This window comes from Equus caballus, chromosome 2 (assembly GCF_041296265.1).
Source record: "Equus caballus isolate H_3958 breed thoroughbred chromosome 2, TB-T2T, whole genome shotgun sequence".
NCBI classification, from domain to species: Eukaryota; Metazoa; Chordata; class Mammalia; order Perissodactyla; family Equidae; genus Equus; species Equus caballus.
This window is the reverse complement of record NC_091685.1, coordinates 118,454,375-118,471,082: the sequence shown is the minus strand read 5'-3', so window position 1 is coordinate 118,471,082 and position 16,708 is coordinate 118,454,375. Positions and strand designations below refer to the sequence as shown.

The 16,708-nt window shown below is 38.1% G+C and overlaps 1 protein-coding gene across 6 annotated transcripts in view; it reads left to right on the top strand.

Moving 5' to 3' along the window:
- The window catches only part of LOC138923098 (uncharacterized), a 45,612-nt gene that overhangs the window by 13,342 nt on the left and 15,562 nt on the right, over positions 1 to 16,708 (top strand). For 2 of the 6 annotated variants that reach the window (XR_011436298.1, XM_070259748.1), the window contains exon 3: positions 1,283 to 1,385. The exons of 1 other annotated variant lie outside the window; for it this stretch is intronic. Coding sequence is in view for 4 of the 5 variants with exons in the window: in XM_070259748.1 (XP_070115849.1) it covers positions 1,283 to 1,385 (103 nt within the window). In the remaining variant the exon portion in view is untranslated. Of the gene's footprint in view, positions 1 to 1,282; positions 1,386 to 1,474; positions 1,709 to 2,642; positions 4,671 to 16,708 lie in introns of those variants that run through there. 3 more of the 6 variants (XM_070259751.1, XM_070259749.1, XM_070259750.1) reach the window with 3 other exon arrangements.

Here is a 16,708-nt window from a genome sequence, read left to right as displayed (position 1 = left end):
CAAGAAAATAGATATTGATACTCTAACCTATTGTAAAGTATTTATTCATACCAAAACTGTGATTGTCACTGTTACAAGGAAAACTGTGTACCACACACCGAGCAATGATGGGATCTCCTCTGGACGATGTATGAAATGGATGCTTAGTCGACACACGCTTACACAAAAGATGTCTGTAATGAATTGTGCAGAAAAGTGAGTTTGCCTCTCATGTAAAATGATAGAAAGACAACCAAAAAGCAACTCCCTGTTTCACCAGCTGGAAGGAAAGTAAATATGCCTATGAAGATGACCTGTGAAGACCCAAGATGCCACAGTTTATGAAAAAGCAGACTTTTCCTCACAATCATAAAACCAAAACAAACAGAACAAAGCAAAAAGCCTTGGTAATAAGCTACTGCCCAGAGAGGGCTTATTAACACATCAAGTGGTTCCATTCTTGTTCTTATTTATTCCTCTGTTTCTATCTTTGTTCCTTTCGAGTCATTAAGCTGTTTTTGTATAAAAGCTCTGATTCTTTCTTTTTACCACCTCTCCAACTCTATGTTTGCAAATTGTTCCAAAGAAAGAAAAGGCATTTTATATCAAACGACACAGCTTATAGTCCAGCCTGAGGAACTCATTATGCATAGGAAGTGAATGAAAATTAAATGCATTCTGGATGCAGTTGAAGGCAATCCTTTTTGTTCACTGAAGGATTTGTCAGCCTCTGAAACCAAGATCAATCCAGAATTCAAAAGAAGGCACTTTGGTCTACTCAAATGTCAGTTCAATGTAGATTACGGGCAGCATCTTATCAGAATCTGCCAGTGAATCTTAAGACATTATTTTCAAGCCAGGATTTATGTAATTGTTTTCAAGGGTCAGGAATAAGCTTGAGCTACCTTAAGCAAAATGAAAGAATTTATTATAAAGATTCAAGAATATTTTACAAAATACAGTGTAGGAATAAACATTTGTCTCAAAAGGTTTGGAATTTAGAAGTTGAAAAACATCAGAGCTAGCAGTATTCTTACTCCATCTCTCATTTGCAGTTCTTTCTGTGCTCTGCTTTTGATTTTGCACTGCATGAAATGGCAAGGCAGTCCCATAAAGTTGTACAGGTTGCTTACTATACAAGGGTGTCCAGCCAAGGGAGTTAAAATGCAATCTAGTTCTGCTAGCCAAGATATGAACCCTCATGGCTGAGTTGTCCTAAAAGGGTAACTTTTTCTAGTTTCTAAAAGGCAACCTATGGGCAGATGGAGACCCCATCAAATGGCCATGGTTTTCCATATTTCAGGTCCAGTCATACAAAGAAAATGAACATGGTTCAAATTCTAAATCTCTAGAGAAAAGATTGAATGTGGTACCCACTTCGGATTCAATTAGCGATGATTCAGAAGGTAAGGATATGTTTTAAAAAAATTGTGAATTGGTTAGAATTTGGTGGGTAGGGCACTTATTCACAAACCTCTAAATTTCTGTATTTCAGCCTGCCCATGAACCTCCAACTGTTAGAGATTTCCTAAGAGTCGATTACTTATGAGGTTTATATTCGAATGGAAAATATGCCAGAGCAATAGAAATAATCTGGATTTGGAGGAAGATCTAGTTCTTTTTTTCTCACCATATGTGTAAAATTCATTATGAGTTGGCTTTGCATTTCTCCAAAATAAATGGAGACCCATTTATTTTGCAATTAAAATTTAAGGTGTGATTGTTAAAATATTTGTTTTGCATATTTCCTCCAGAATAATTTTTGTCTTCCTTTTACAGTTACCAGATTTAGCAAATAAAAATACAGCGCATTCAGTTATATTTGAATTTCAGACAAATAATGAATAATTGTTTAGTGTAAGTATGCCCATGTAATATTTGGGACATAGATATACTAAAAAATTATGGCATGGGACATACTTACACTAAACAATTATTCATTGTTTATCTGAAACAAACAGAACTGGGCATCCTTTATTTTATCTGGCAGCCTTACTTCCATTTTATTATAAGTTGAACCCTATAGAAATACTTTTAGACATTTCCAGATCTAAGTTTGGCAGAAGGATGGAGTCAAGGAAATAGAAACAGATGTATAGCCTTACATGTAAAGGACATTAAAACTTGACTTGGTGACTTTGCAGTGAAATATGATACATGATTGCCCAGTCTATATGAGTAAAAGGTCTATGTTTTCTTTGATGGAAGAAAATGAGTGAAGAATATGTTGTATTGTTTTCATGGCATTATACATATATGCAATTTCACAATGGAGCAAGGATATTTTATAAGTAAAATATAACTAACTAAATAGCACATAATTCATCAGAAAGCGAATTAATTTTTTCAGAGCTGCAAAGAAGTCAGATGATATTTCCATACATTAATGTCATATCTTTTTACTTTTCATTTTATTTTAAATATTTGTAATAATACTAAATTAACTATATAGAATAACTGCAATTATTTATAGTCATTTTTTAAAAATCACCTAATATTGCGCTTAGTCCTTAAGACTTCATCCTGCTTTTGAAACCATGGCACAATGTATGTGTGTTAAACTTAAAAACTTAAATCATAGAGTTTTGCCAGAGGCTAGCTATCTCACTAAGTCATATTCTATAACTTAAAAAGCTGGTTTTGTTTTCCTTTTGTTTTTTGAGGAAGATTAGCCCTGAGCTAACATCTGCCACCAATCCTCCTCTTTTTGCTGAGGAAAACTGGCCCCGAGCTGACATCCATGCTCATCTTCCTCTGCTTTACATGTGGGACGCCTACCACAGCATGGCTTGACAAGCGGTGCCATGTCCGCATCTGGGATCCGAACCAGTGAACCCCAGACCACTGAAGTGGAACATGTGAACTTAACTGCTGTACTACTGGGCCAGCTCCTAAAAAGTTGGAATAATTATTTTTTAGGTACAGATAAAATGCACTTGGGTGTAGATTTAATCAGGTAATTTCAATAAAAGTATGGTTTCTATAAGAAATTAGAGAAATATCTTAATTTTCCTTTATTACTCAAAAGTACCACCACCATAGTTATTTTAGGGATTTGATGAGCACTATTCTGTTCCATGCAGTATACTAGTCAAGATTTGTGTTTTGTTCTTGTTTCCTTTTCATGATTCCTAAAGGTAAATATTATGATCTGGATTTGTTAAAAAGCTATTAGAAACTGATACATAGAAATATTTATTAGCTCCTCTAAGCCACACATATAAATAGCAGATGGTCATATCTGGTCCTGAAGCCTATATCATATACCATAATAAAAAAATAAATTTATTGTATTACAAAAATATTTGACCCACCTCCAAGGGAGGAAGTATTGATAATTTACCTTAGTTTCTTGATTTCTTTAGATTACTAACAAAGATGATTTTAAGAATTAATTAACATTGCTATTCAACAACTTTTTTTGATGTAGTGAATTATTCAGCTTCAACAGTGGTATGTTGTTTAGGGGACTTGGAGAATGACCTATGTGTCATCCTTTGGTGGAAATAGTTTTGTCAGTTACAGTAATTTTTTATCTTTGAAGAATGCTGTCAGTCTTAGGGAATGAGCAACATGGTGCTGACCACTAGAGGGCTTGAGATGTGCGAACCCTGTTCAGAACCTGGTGCTGTAGCACTGATGGACGTTTCATTAAGGGCTTCCGGTAAACTTTGAAAGGGAAAATAGACACACCGACCCTATGGATCTCATACGACTGACCCATGTTGTAATTAAAATTGTCTTTAATGTTTGTTAGAATCTTTACTTCTAAACAATTGTATCATTAGGGTGGTTATTTTACAATTGTTATTTGATACATCTCCCAGAGAGTCTTAATGAAATTGGAATATAATGCAATTGAAGTGAAATTTTGGAATCAACAGTTGGGAGAGGCCCTTAGAATACCTCCTGGGAACAGAAGCCAGTAGAAGACTGGAAGAGATCCTCTGGAGAGAAGAAAAGAAAAGATGACAAAAGAGCAAGGAGAACTAAACAAAAAAGATTGGGTATTCTTCCCTGGTGGGATTGGCACGCACTTGGCAATGTGAAGCCAGAGGTTGAGACACTGGTCTAGGTAGTAATAATAATTATAAAAGTGACATTTATTGGATTTTCACTATGTGCCAGGACTCTACAAAGATATTTATGTATATTAACTCATTGAAACATCCCAAAAACCTCATGTCATTTGTCCTATTCTTCTTCTTATTTTACACATAAAGAAACAGAGCCTTCCCTCGTAGACCGTTGCCCCACTCCCCTAAAAAACAAACAACATTCAATGAAGGCTGTGGGGGATACAAAGCATCTTTCCTAAAGCAGATAAATCTATAAAGACTCAAGATTAGGAGCTTATTGAGTTCAAGATCTAGAACAATGCAATGTCCCAGGTGAGGCTCTATCCTTTATGAGTTTTGGGAGAACTGAGGTCAGTGTCTTTAATAACATCTATAATAGGAATTAAATCTCATTAAAAATATCTGATAATTAGAAGTTGGGAAATTGCACATGGTCTAAAGTCTTGTACGGGGGACAAGGGCAAAGGAAAATCTTAGTAGACTACATTGTTAGAGGACTAGCTATTTAAAGGCTGTTCTTGCCATAGGTTCTTCATGGCTTTAACTGGTAAAACAAAGCAAAACACAATAGAAAACAAATGCCTGATGTATTAAATATGTGTTTTATAGCAATTTCTGGCAATTGAATTTCTTGGTCCAGCTAGTGGTGAGAAAATCCCATATTTTTGATATTCTCTGAAGAGCTGAAAAAGAGGTGGTGAGAGGTCATGCCACTGACCCATGGAATATTACCTGTAGGGAATCCTATGTAAATAGGCACTTATGATAGTTTTAAGCATAAACACTCTTAAGACTGTAACACACAATAATGAGTAACATACCTGGAGAAAAAATATTTCAGAGGAGGAAGTGACAGATGAAAACATTGAATTAGCCATTGTCTTTGGCAAGATGTTGTTCCTGGGTGACTCCAATAAGCATAATAATGTAGTATTCTCTAGGAGTATTCAGCCATTTGAATGCAGAAACGGATTAACAGAGAGTTAGATTTAACCAGAGTTTAGGTTTTGCCAGGAAAGAATGGTTTCGGGGGAAAGGAAAAAGGGAGTTAAGGATATTTGTTGGGAAGTAGTTATAGGGCAGAATCGTGAAAAACAAGCTGGATAGTGTGATACGTAAAGACATGGGTTTATGATGAGTAAAGATAAATTACAGAGTCACGGGACTGGTGGTCTTGATGAATTGGTGAATTGCATGAGTGGAGTACTAGAGTGAGTAGATTGGAAGAATAGCGGGTGATAGTCAGAATGAGATGTTTGAAACTGACATGCAGAGATAGTACAGTTTTGGGTGATATGACGAGGTCTAGATATGAGGTGTGAGTGGGCCATGGAGAAGGGCTGGAAGAAAAGATTACTGGAGCTAAAAAAACAAAAGAATTTAGAGGTTAAGGTGTCAGTTGGATCATCTGGTTGGATTTTGAAGTAGGTAACCATGATGACAGGAGAGGTGTTCATGAGTGAAGAGCAGTGACTCAGAGATCCATGCATGGCCCAAGAAGGAAGGATATAAGGTGGCAAAGTACGAGAATGCATGTTTCAAAAGATGTGTGAGTTTTGAAGAAGGGAAGAAGAATGACAGTTTGGAAGTAGGAAGAGCGAGCAGAGAGGACAGTACTCAAGCTCCAGGGATGCATAGCATTTAGAGTGTGACGAGAAAAAATAAAAGTAAATCCTTCCCTTGAAGGGCTCCAGAGAAAGCAGTGTTTTCAGGAGCCAAGTTAAATTTCAGCAAAAATCTGAAGGAAATGTTCATTGAAGAGGTTAAAAACGAGAGGAGTTTTCTGATGACAGAAGCAAGTTTGGGTAGAAGGGCTTGGGTGACCAAGAGTGTGGGAGATGTGGTCAGATTAGCGGAGGCTGAGAGCAGGGTGGTGATGAATACCTGCGTGAAACTGGGTGATGTGGGAAACTTGGACACCTCATGGTGATACAGGAGAGCTGGTGTTGGAGACATGACGGAATTTGTTTCTGAAGTCACAGGACACAGTGATTGAAGGTCATGGGGTGGCTGGTCTTGCCTGCAGCCGGAGGTGGGGTCTTGTGAGGAAGTATTCTCATCCCTGGGTTTTCAGAGCAAAGGAGATCTGGAAATCTTGGGCCGCATGTTGCTGGAGAAAGAGCAGCAATTCAGTGCCCTTTGCTTCCCATGAAGGGCCCTCTCTATGAGGTAATACTATTTATTCAAAAAACTTCTACAGACCCTCTAAGCCCAAAAGTAGCCTGCTCTGTGAACCCTTTCCAGACCTCCACATCTCACAGTCAGTCATTTCCTCTACAACGCAAAGCACTTTGCACAAACAGCTCTTTGGACCTGTATGGTATTGCATTATAATTATTTATGTATCTGTCTCTCCCCGTACACACCGACCTCCTTGATGCACAAATTGTGGCTTACTTTGTATCTGTACCAAAAACTGGATCCTACCTCACACAAGTAGGTAACAAACTTAGGACCTATTAAGTGCTCAGTAGTTTTTGAGGGATGAACTAAAGTGAATTAAGAGTCTGCTTCAGCAGTATTAGCATTATGACTACCTGCTGAGTTTCCTACGGGTAAGCATTGTGCTAGACGTTGTATACACCCAATCCTGATTTGGTAACAGCTCGGGTTGCTGTAACAAATGTATTACACACTGGGCAGCTCAAACAACCAACATTTATTTCTCACAGCTCTGGAGGCTGGAAGTCCAAGACCAGGCAGCCAGTGTAGTTGGGTTCTTGGTGAAGGCGCTCTTCCTGGTTTATAGATGGCCCTCTCCTCATTGTATCCTCACATGCTGAAGAGCAGAGAGAGAAAGGAAGCAAGCTCTCTCATGTGTGTCTGTTTATAAGAGCGCTAATCCCATCATGAGAGCTCCATCCTCACCACCTGTTACTGCCCAAAGGCCCTGCCTCCTAATAGTGTCACCTTAGGTGATAGGATTTTCATATATAAATTTTGGGGAGACACAAACAATCAGCTCATAACAGTAGATGATACTATTGCCATTTTACAGACAAGAAAGCTGGGACTCAGTCTCAAAGACTGTACAGTCAGGAGGATGTAAAACCAGGAATCAGTCCTAGTTTATCTGATACTAAAAGCTTTCAATTCCATCAACTGCTCTCCTGATTCTGTTTATGTTCTCATCCTAAGATATAGGAGTTTAATCATTGCCAACGCAGATTTAATACTGCAGTGACGAAAATAGAGAAAATAAAGATTGGTAATTTTACTGTGATGTTTACTATTTATTAATGTGACTTTTTTTTTTGGTAAGGGAGATTGGCCCTGAGCTAACATCTGTTGCCAATCTTCCTCTTTTTGCTTGAGGAAGCTTGAGGATTGTCAGTGAGCTAACATCTCTGCCAGTCTTCCTCTATTTTGTATGTGGGATGCTGCCACAGTGTGGCTTGACGAGTGGTGTGTAAGTCTGCGCCCAGGATCCATAATGTGACTCTTTTTAAAAAATGAAGCAAATTATCTTTCTGGAGAGTAAAATGATACAAAAGGAAAAAAAATGGCTTATATAATTCAGATTTGATCAAAACTTACTTGGTTTATAGGACAAAATATGCAAATTATACTCAGTTTGAAAGTAAGCTCAGCTAGGAATATGCAAAGAACTCCCAAACACTAATTCCACCAAGACAGAGAGAAATACCGAAAAGTCCCAGAGTGTCATAAAGTTTCACAGAAATTCTCACACAGGTAATAAAATATGGAAGTCTATTTTGCACTTGAATTATTTAAATTATAGTACGTGTTTTAGAACATGAGAGCCCAAAGAGCCTCATGTGCCTTTCACTTCAGAATATTCTCCTTCCCTAAATCAAATGCAGTTGAAGGTCCAGGGCCCATGTTGGGCTTGCCCAAGTCAGAATCTCAAAGGGTCTCTGATGTGAATCCTACATTCTGAGTTGCACAAGAGAATCATGAAAACATCCTTCCTTGGCAAAAGCTGAGGTGTGCAAGGCCAGAGTAGGGGCTCTCTGCATTCTGGAGAGTGGAAGATCTGAGCACTTTTTTAGATCTGGGAAGGCGTAAAGGTCCTATTTCTTTATTCTTATCTTCTGGGCCCTCATAGGAGCATCAAGTTCAGCCTGGACAAATGAAAGGATTCCAACTACTCAGTGATCAAAGCACTCAATTGCTGGTCTTGTTCCTGTGACAGTAACTTGATTGTACCTGGGAGATAAGCAGAAGTAACAGCAGCAGCAGCGAGTATTTTTCAGAACAAGGAATGGTTGTAAGGATTGGTGTCCCTGAATAGGTCCTTAACAGATAAAGTATTTATTTAATTAACTTGATCCAAGTGGCCAGCTAAATCAGATGATTTGGTAAAATAACTAAAGCCAGTAAAACACAAGGTCTTGAATTATGTAGCTTGGAAGTTGACATCCAAAAGCGCAGATAATTTGCAAATCTTCACTTCATTTGATGCCTCATAGCCGTATCTTGAGGCTTACGGGCAAAAGGAGCAGTAGTTGGTTCGTTACATAACTCAAGGCTTAAGGAAGAGGCCAGACTGGCAAAATTGGAATTAACTCTGTGGGCACAACCTCTGAAAGAAAGGCACTTAAATCTGATCCGCTAATCTGCCAAAACTGCTGGACTCTGAACTAACCTTCAGGTGCTTACCAGGTTTAACTATTTTAAGATCCAACAATTTCTATTTAGACTAAATAAGATCAGGAGGATTCTCTGACATAACTGCTGGAGACATCTGAATAGAATTTATCCTGGTGAGTTTTTAAAACTTTGAATAGGAAACAGGAACAGCAAGAGTTACTAGCTGTGTTATTAAATTCAACTGTAATCCCGGAAATCTTATCTTTACTTTTAACTTTTATTTGCTGACTATTAACCAGAGCTTTAAATCTTTTCCTAAAATCAACTCTCCTGCTAAGACATGGATGCTGAGGGTGTCGGGTAAGTTAGGAGTCGTCAGGATTTGGGGTTGGCCATGTGGGAATGAGGCTGGCTGATATGGTAAATCAGAAAGGCAAGAGATCATGTTCAGAGGGTCAGCCAGGAAGCGGAGGGACAATATGAAAAATTCAGAGTCTAGAATTGCAGCTTGTAGGGATAAGAATGCCTGGCTGAGAGATTGGGATGAAAAGGGTCAGAGACCCAGCAGGGATGGAAAATAAGACAGTCAGGTACTTAACCTTATGAGCGCGTGCAGCAGGAGGCTAGAATCTGAAGCACAGAGTCTAAATAGTTGTAGATCATTATTAGTAGTGGATATTCTTAGCTATTGTTATTGGTTTTATATTTAATCTACTAAGGCAGAGATTCTTACAGAGCTCTTGTAAGGCCTGAAATGTTGTTAAAATACTGGGCTTGAATGAAGGGGCAGCTAGAGGCAAGTGAGACCTGCGTGGAGTAGGAGAATGAGGGATAGGGAGCCGGGCAGATTTCCTACCTACAGGATTCCAGAAGGAAGTGGGCTTAGGTTTGCACCCAGCTCCATCGTGTATGCCTGTATGATTAAGCTAAAGCCATTTAATCTTTCATAATGTTTAATATATATAGTTGCTATGGTAATAAACAAAATAACATATATACCATGTCTGATTTAGAGTAGCCACTCAGTAAATGTTAACTTCCATCCTTCCTCATCTAGCACTTAAGCGTACCTTACTTATGGCGTACTTACTGACAGCACTAAGTGTATTCTTGTACCTCCCACTGGACTCTTTTTCCCTTGATGATAGGAAATGTGTGTTGTCTTTGTATCACCAGTATATGCCTTGCACATAGTAGGTGATTAAAAATGTATTCCACAAACATGGCATAGCTGGAAAATATTCTCCTCTTAAAAAGACATGAGGTAGACATAAAAACATCTAAAATTTAAGACATTCAAAAATTTATCAAGGAGTTAAAAAAAACCCATATATACATTACTCATATTTTCTATAATAGATGTCAATGAGATTTATTTTTAAAAAAAGACTGATGGAGCTCACTATGGTAGGAATCAGAAACGTGGTGTAAAGTCAGTTAAAATGGACTGAAATGGACTTACTGTCAACAATAGTAGTTGAAAATACTAGACACTTGTTTTCCCAGCCTCTTTTGCCACTGATGTGGAATATCCCCGGTCACTGACTTTGTTAAGAATTCACTCTGAGGCAGTAGGAACTTCAGGAAGCTAGTATTGCTGGGACTAGCAGTGGTCCTGGGTCAAGGTCCAACACCAGTGCTGGGCACATTGGGGGCACAGTGGTGTCTTCCACAGACAGATCTGTTGTGCAGATTGATTTTGAACATTCTCTCTCAATCTTTCATCAACCTTCCCTGGAGATTCTGGGAGCAATCAATAATATCCTTCCAAAATATTCAATTCTGCTTGCAACAGAACAAGAATAGACTTTAAATATCTTCTCACCCACGGTGCTCAGAATATATTGTTTCTTTTCTTTACATTTTACCATGATGATGATGACAGAGTAAAGGAAAAGATGCTGGCATGAGGGACATCTTGCTGTGGGGAGGAAAGTTTTATGTTAGTACTTAAAATCAATTAAAACTTATTTCTAATAATATTAACAGAGACAACAAACAGCAATAGCAAAGAGAGAGACTGTGTATAATAGATAAAAAAATTGAAGAGGTAATTGCAATTTGCTGTCAAAAATGTTGAGTTTGGTAGTCTAGGAGTTAAGTACTGCTGGTTAGGATGAGGGTGGATTCAGAGAGGGAGAAGAGTCGGATGTAGCTGATCACTCTAGCACTGCTCTGTCTTCAGTAAGGTTTCTGGCTACTCCCAGAAAATACCCACATCCATTTATTCCAGCAATGCTGCCCTTCTGTGTCATCAAATCTTCACTCTCTACTGGATCATCCAAATCAGTATACACATACACGGTAGTATTTCTTACCTTAAACAGACAAACAAACTGCCTGTTTTTACATCTTCTTCTGTCCATATTATACCCCGTTTGTAGAAAAACTCAAGGAAGAATTGCCTATACTCATCTCTAGCTGCTATCTTTCTATTCTCTCTTGAACCCACTTCACAAGTCTTTCTTCCCCATTCAAGTGAAACTACTTTTGTGAAGGCCACTTGTGACCTTCTTGTGGCTCAATCTAACAGTCAGTTTTTAGTCCTAAAATTACTTGATCTCTCCTCAGAATTTGGCCCAGTTAATTGGTCTTTTTCTGAAGCACTTTCATCACCTGGACTTTAGGACAACACTCTCTCTCCCACCTCGCTCGTCATTCTTTTCCTTTCTCATGTGGGTTCGTCTTCGTTTCTCAGTCCCTAAATTTTGCAATCTCTTAAAGCTCAGTCCTTGGAAACACCACTGTTCTTTAATTCTACTCACTCCTTAAGTGATCTTAATCCAATTTTATGTCTTTAAATGATATCTATACAGGATAGACTCCAAAATTCATAACTCCAGCCTAGACTTTTCTCCTGAACTTCACTTTTACATATTCAATTACCCACTTAACATCTCCACTTGGATTAGAATAGACATCTTAAACTTTACTTTTCTCAAACCAGATTCCTGATTCCCCTACCCTAAACACTCAAATCAGCTCTTTCGGTAGTCTTCTCCCTAAGTCTCCATGAGTCTATAATGACTCTACAAGTCGTTATAGAGTTAATGAAAACTCCATCTTTGCAGTTTCTCAAAGCAAAATTCCAAAGTCTTCCTTGCTTCTTTTCCATATCCCACATCCACTTCATGAGCAAATTTTGTTGGTTATACCTCAATCTGTCGAATTCTCAGTATCTCCATTGCTACCATTCTGGTTCAAGACACCAACTCTTGCCTCAATTACTGTAAGAATCTCTAACCGGTCTCCCTGCTTCTACTCTAGACACCTAGCATTTATTTCCATCCAGCAGTTGGTGTGAATTTTAAAGAACATGTCAGTTTATGTCATTCCTTTCTGCACCTGGTAAAATCTGAAGCCTGTTCTCTGACCCTCAAAGCCCTACTCTGTCTGCTCCTGCCACTCCCCTGACTCCAGCTACTCTCACTCTATACCTTGTTCGCCATGCTCCTGCCACACTGGCCTCTTGTTGCTTCCTGCCTCTGCACTTGTCATTCCCTCTACACAAGACATAGGGAGCCAAAGCATGGTTTTCCTCCCTCATTTCCTTCTTGTCTCTGTTTCAGTATCATTATTGTGAGGCATTAAATCCTTCCCAGACCCGACCTGTTCAGGAAGCTCTCTAGGGTACTGGACTGTAGTCCTCCCTGGCTTACAGGCTTAGAGCCTAGGCCTCAGAAGCTGATCTACTACCTGCCTTGCAACTTATCTTTCCTGACTCCGGGTAATCTCTACATCTAGTTGCCAGCCCAAGTCGTGGCCCAGCCTAACTTTGACCACAATTAAAACCAGCTGCCCACTGGAGTAGTTCCTCAAATTGGCAGCTCAGTTCTCTGGCCTGTTTCCCCATTTTGCTGTGATTATTACTATCCCTTTGAACTCTGCTGATGAAAGAGGGACACCTGTAGAGGTTGCAGGCCAGGCAGCGGTGATAGGATACACAGAGAACCAGATGTGCCAACTGACAAGGTTTGGCTCCTAGGCATCGGATAGATTCTAATCCTCCCCTAGAATTTCTTTTGCAAATCAAGTGAATTGTACTTTCCAAGAAATAACCTCTTTACTTTGACATAATTCAAATAACATAACTATATTTCTTATAAATATGAAGGAGAATTTATAGCATCAGGAATTGGGCAAAAGTAGAAAATTACTTTATTATTTAAGAAAAGTTTAATCACTTTTCAATAGATACTAAATTAAAGCCTGATGATTCAGTTAGTATTCCCAGTTATATAAGCTTAGAAGTGGCATTGACAGGTGCATTAAATCGGAAGGTCTATTGGTGTTCATAGCGATTTTAAGTTTAAAGATCATGAGCCAAATGGAAAGTCAGAATGATAAAGGTTTAAAAAAAATGCTGGTCAGGAAAACAAGTTTCAAGAAAATTAGATGAAATAAATTCAGATATTTTTATGCCCCAAATACCTTCACCATTATTGTTTGAATAACCATTTAAATGGTCTTTTCTGTGGCCATTATTTTTCCTCTCCCCTCCCTTCTGAAACATGCCACTGCCTTGCTTAAAAGCATCTACTGCCCTCCAGCTCCCAGAATCAAGCCCAAATCCATTGTATGGCATGTAGACTCCTACTTTTTTTTTTTTGAAGATTTTATTTTTTTCCTTTTTCTCCCCAAAGCCACCCGGTACATAGTTGTATATTCTTCGTTGTGGGTCCTTCTAGTTGTGGCATATGGGACGCTGCCTCAGCATGGTTTGATGAGCAGTGCCATGTCCGAGCCCAGGATTCGAACCAACGAAACACTGGGCCTCCTGCAACAGAGCACGTGAACTTAACCACTCGTCCACGGGGCCAGCCCCTAGATCCTACTTTTTAAAATTCATCCCTGACCACCTGTCCACTTCTGTACTTTCACCTGTAAATTGGGGTTCCCTAGCTGTCCAAACAGCTTTGTTCTTCCAGGTCTTTACTTGGGTTATTTTCCCATCTGGCAACGTCTTCATCCTCCTTTCCTGGCTGGGAGAATCCTGCATATTTTTAAAATCCAGATCAAAATTCACTCCCTATGAAAGGTAGTTACTCTCACTCAAGCAAGATTTTAAAAAGCTTTTCTCATTGACCATGGTGAATTACAGTAAAGGTATTAAAACATATACATAAGGCCAGTATTTGCAACAGAAAGGACACATGGCATGCTTACATAGAGATTCTCAATTCAAAAGCTTAAGTCGTTTTATAAATGTAAAGAATGAATTGTCTTTACCTCCAGAGTAGAAAAAGAAAATGAAGTTAAATGTGATGATATGATCAAACATAACTCACATAAACTCCATTGGGTGTTTATCACACCAGTAGCCCCTAGGAATACATTGTGCTTATCCAAACATTTGCAAGGGCTCGAAACAAACTAAGAACATTGAAGCAATTCTTTGTTTTTGGAAGTGTTCAAAAATATTTGCAAGATGCATTGGACAAAGAGTTTTGTTGTGTGTTTAACAGATCTCGGACACACCCAACATTTTTTCAGGAGTGTCATATAGTCAAGGGCACATTGGTAGAACTGGACAGTTATGCTACACTCTTCTTTGAAAACTGACAGTTAATGTGAACTGAGGTTGCTGTTCACGTGGCCAAAGATGAAGAATCCTGAGAATTTCTTGGGCAGCTGGGTAATAAATCCAGCAACCAACCCAAGTTCTTCTTTGTCTGGATGACTCTTATCTTATAGCCAGAGTTACAAAAAGCCAAACATGTAAATAATAGGCCTGCTTCCTGTGTGCACTGGTAGGTTTTGGTTGGCTGGCCGACAGACCTCTCTGGCAAAAGCCAGACCTCTTATGTTCTAGGAAAGGGAAATGTTGTTGATGGCTGGCCCACAGGCCCTGATTCAGAAAAGGTCTGAGTCATGATGGATACATTTTAAAAAAATTTATACCAGCATTGGAGCCATCTAATTCAAAACTGTAAAAAAAGGAAGCAGAAAAACAAAAAGATAGCTTTAAGGGCATTTGTTACCTTGGACATACGAGGCATTATATATCTGTTGCTTTTCTTGTTCAAAGAAAAAGCCCATTAGACAAAACCATGACAATAGAAAGGAAATCTGACCTGATTTGATGAGCTTATTGGTAGTTTTCATTTTAGATGATATTTTTTACAATGGACTTATAAAAAACATCAGAAGATATACAGAGCTTTAGGTAGGATTATTTCTGTTAAATTTAATGGCTATGTTTTATGATTCAGAATATAAGCATCTTAATCATTGTAATAAATATTTGTAATAATCATTGTAATAATTATTGCAATAAGTATTTGTAATAACATACAGTTTAGCTCATTTTTTTACTTTCCCTTCCCAGTTTTATTCATCAGTCTTAAATTATATTCTTAGGTACTGTATGTCTGTAAATATTCAAAGCTATCTTATATGCATTACATATTTTAAATACTATTGTTTAGCAATGTTATTCTAGAATTTTAATTAAAAATATAAAATATCTTCAAAAAGTCTAGAAAAGTGAGTATTTATAAGTTAAAAAACCATATTGCTTAGGAAAGAAAAAAACTAAATAAATAAAGTCATGATGGGGTCCAACTGCTTTTGGGTAGACATGACAGCAAGAAACATCAATCAGTACATCAAAATAAATGGAATTAAATTTAAATCTAATAGTCAATGGTTTAATGGAAAAAATAACTATGGCACTAGAATATATAAAAAGAGCCATAGCATGAAGGAGCTATTAGTTTCTATTTTTATGATGACTGTTAATCAGGTTTTATACTAGAGTCATGATAGATTTGGGTTCTGAAATTTCTTTGTAATATGAAGAATTTGCAATGAGATTCAAAGAACAATCCATTTACAGCTTAATTTTGAGGAAAAATTTCTTGGGTTAAATACCACAACCAAATGGGTCCAGGAGTGAGACGGGGCTGGTTGCCTAGATCTGATACAGCAGCTCCCTCCTTTATAGTTAATAAGATTCCTTCTATTGCAGGCATTTCTGGTTCCTCTAGTATTTAAAAGTGTAGATGTTAGGAGGGTCACTTCAACACTTCTAGAGGTCAGAGATTATATTACTTACTCAGTTACTTGAAATATTTTTTTATTGAATTCTAAGTGCTTTGCAAAATCAATAAAACTTGCTCATTAACTAACCAACTAGCAATACTGAATGCCTCTTGAGGGCCCTATACTCTGCAGTGGAGCATACTCTGTATTAGTTATCTATTGCTGAGTAACAAATAATCCCCAAATTTCATAGCTTAAAATAACAAAGATTTGGTATGTTCTAGTTTCTGTGGGTCAGGCATCTGTGGGTGGCTCAGCTGTGTGCTTTTACCACAAAGTCTCTAATGAGACTGTAATCAGAATGGAAGCCAGGGCTGTGATCTCTTCTGAAGGCCTTACTGGGGGACGATGCAATTTCAAGTTCACTTGCGTGATTGTTGGCAGGATTCAGTCCTTTGTAGACTTTTGGACTGAAGTCTCAGTTCCTTAATGGCTTTTGGCTGATGACCTCCCTCACTTCATTGGCATATGAGCCTCTCCATAGGGCAGCTCACAACCTAGCAGTTGCTTCTGTCAGGATAAATGAATAGGTGAGCATGAGAGGGCATCAAGACAGAAGCCACAGTTTCTTTGTAACCTAACCTTGAAAGTATCATATCACTATTTTTGCCATATTCTATTTATTAGAAATGAGTCACTAGGTTTAGCCCACACTCAAGAGGAGTGTGTATTACACAAGGGCATGAATACCAGGAGGTGAGGATTGTTGGGGACCATCTTAGAGGTTACTTACCACGTGGCCATTCATAGATGAGGAAACACTCAGAGTTTTAGTAACATTTTAAAGCAAAACAGACAGTAAATTTAGGAATTAGAATCGAAATTGAGGTCTGACTGATTTCAAAGCCCAGAGCATTTCCATTGTAACACATTACACCCCTGTGGTAATGAAAGAGTGAGTTCAAGTGACCTCATAAAGCACAAGGACAAGTCAAAGCATCAGTGTTAAAAAGAACTTTTTAAAGGAGCTGGGCTGTAACTTAAGAAGTCATCCCAGAGAAAAATGTATTATTTTTCTTTGTAAAATATAAAAAAATCAAATGTATCAGGAT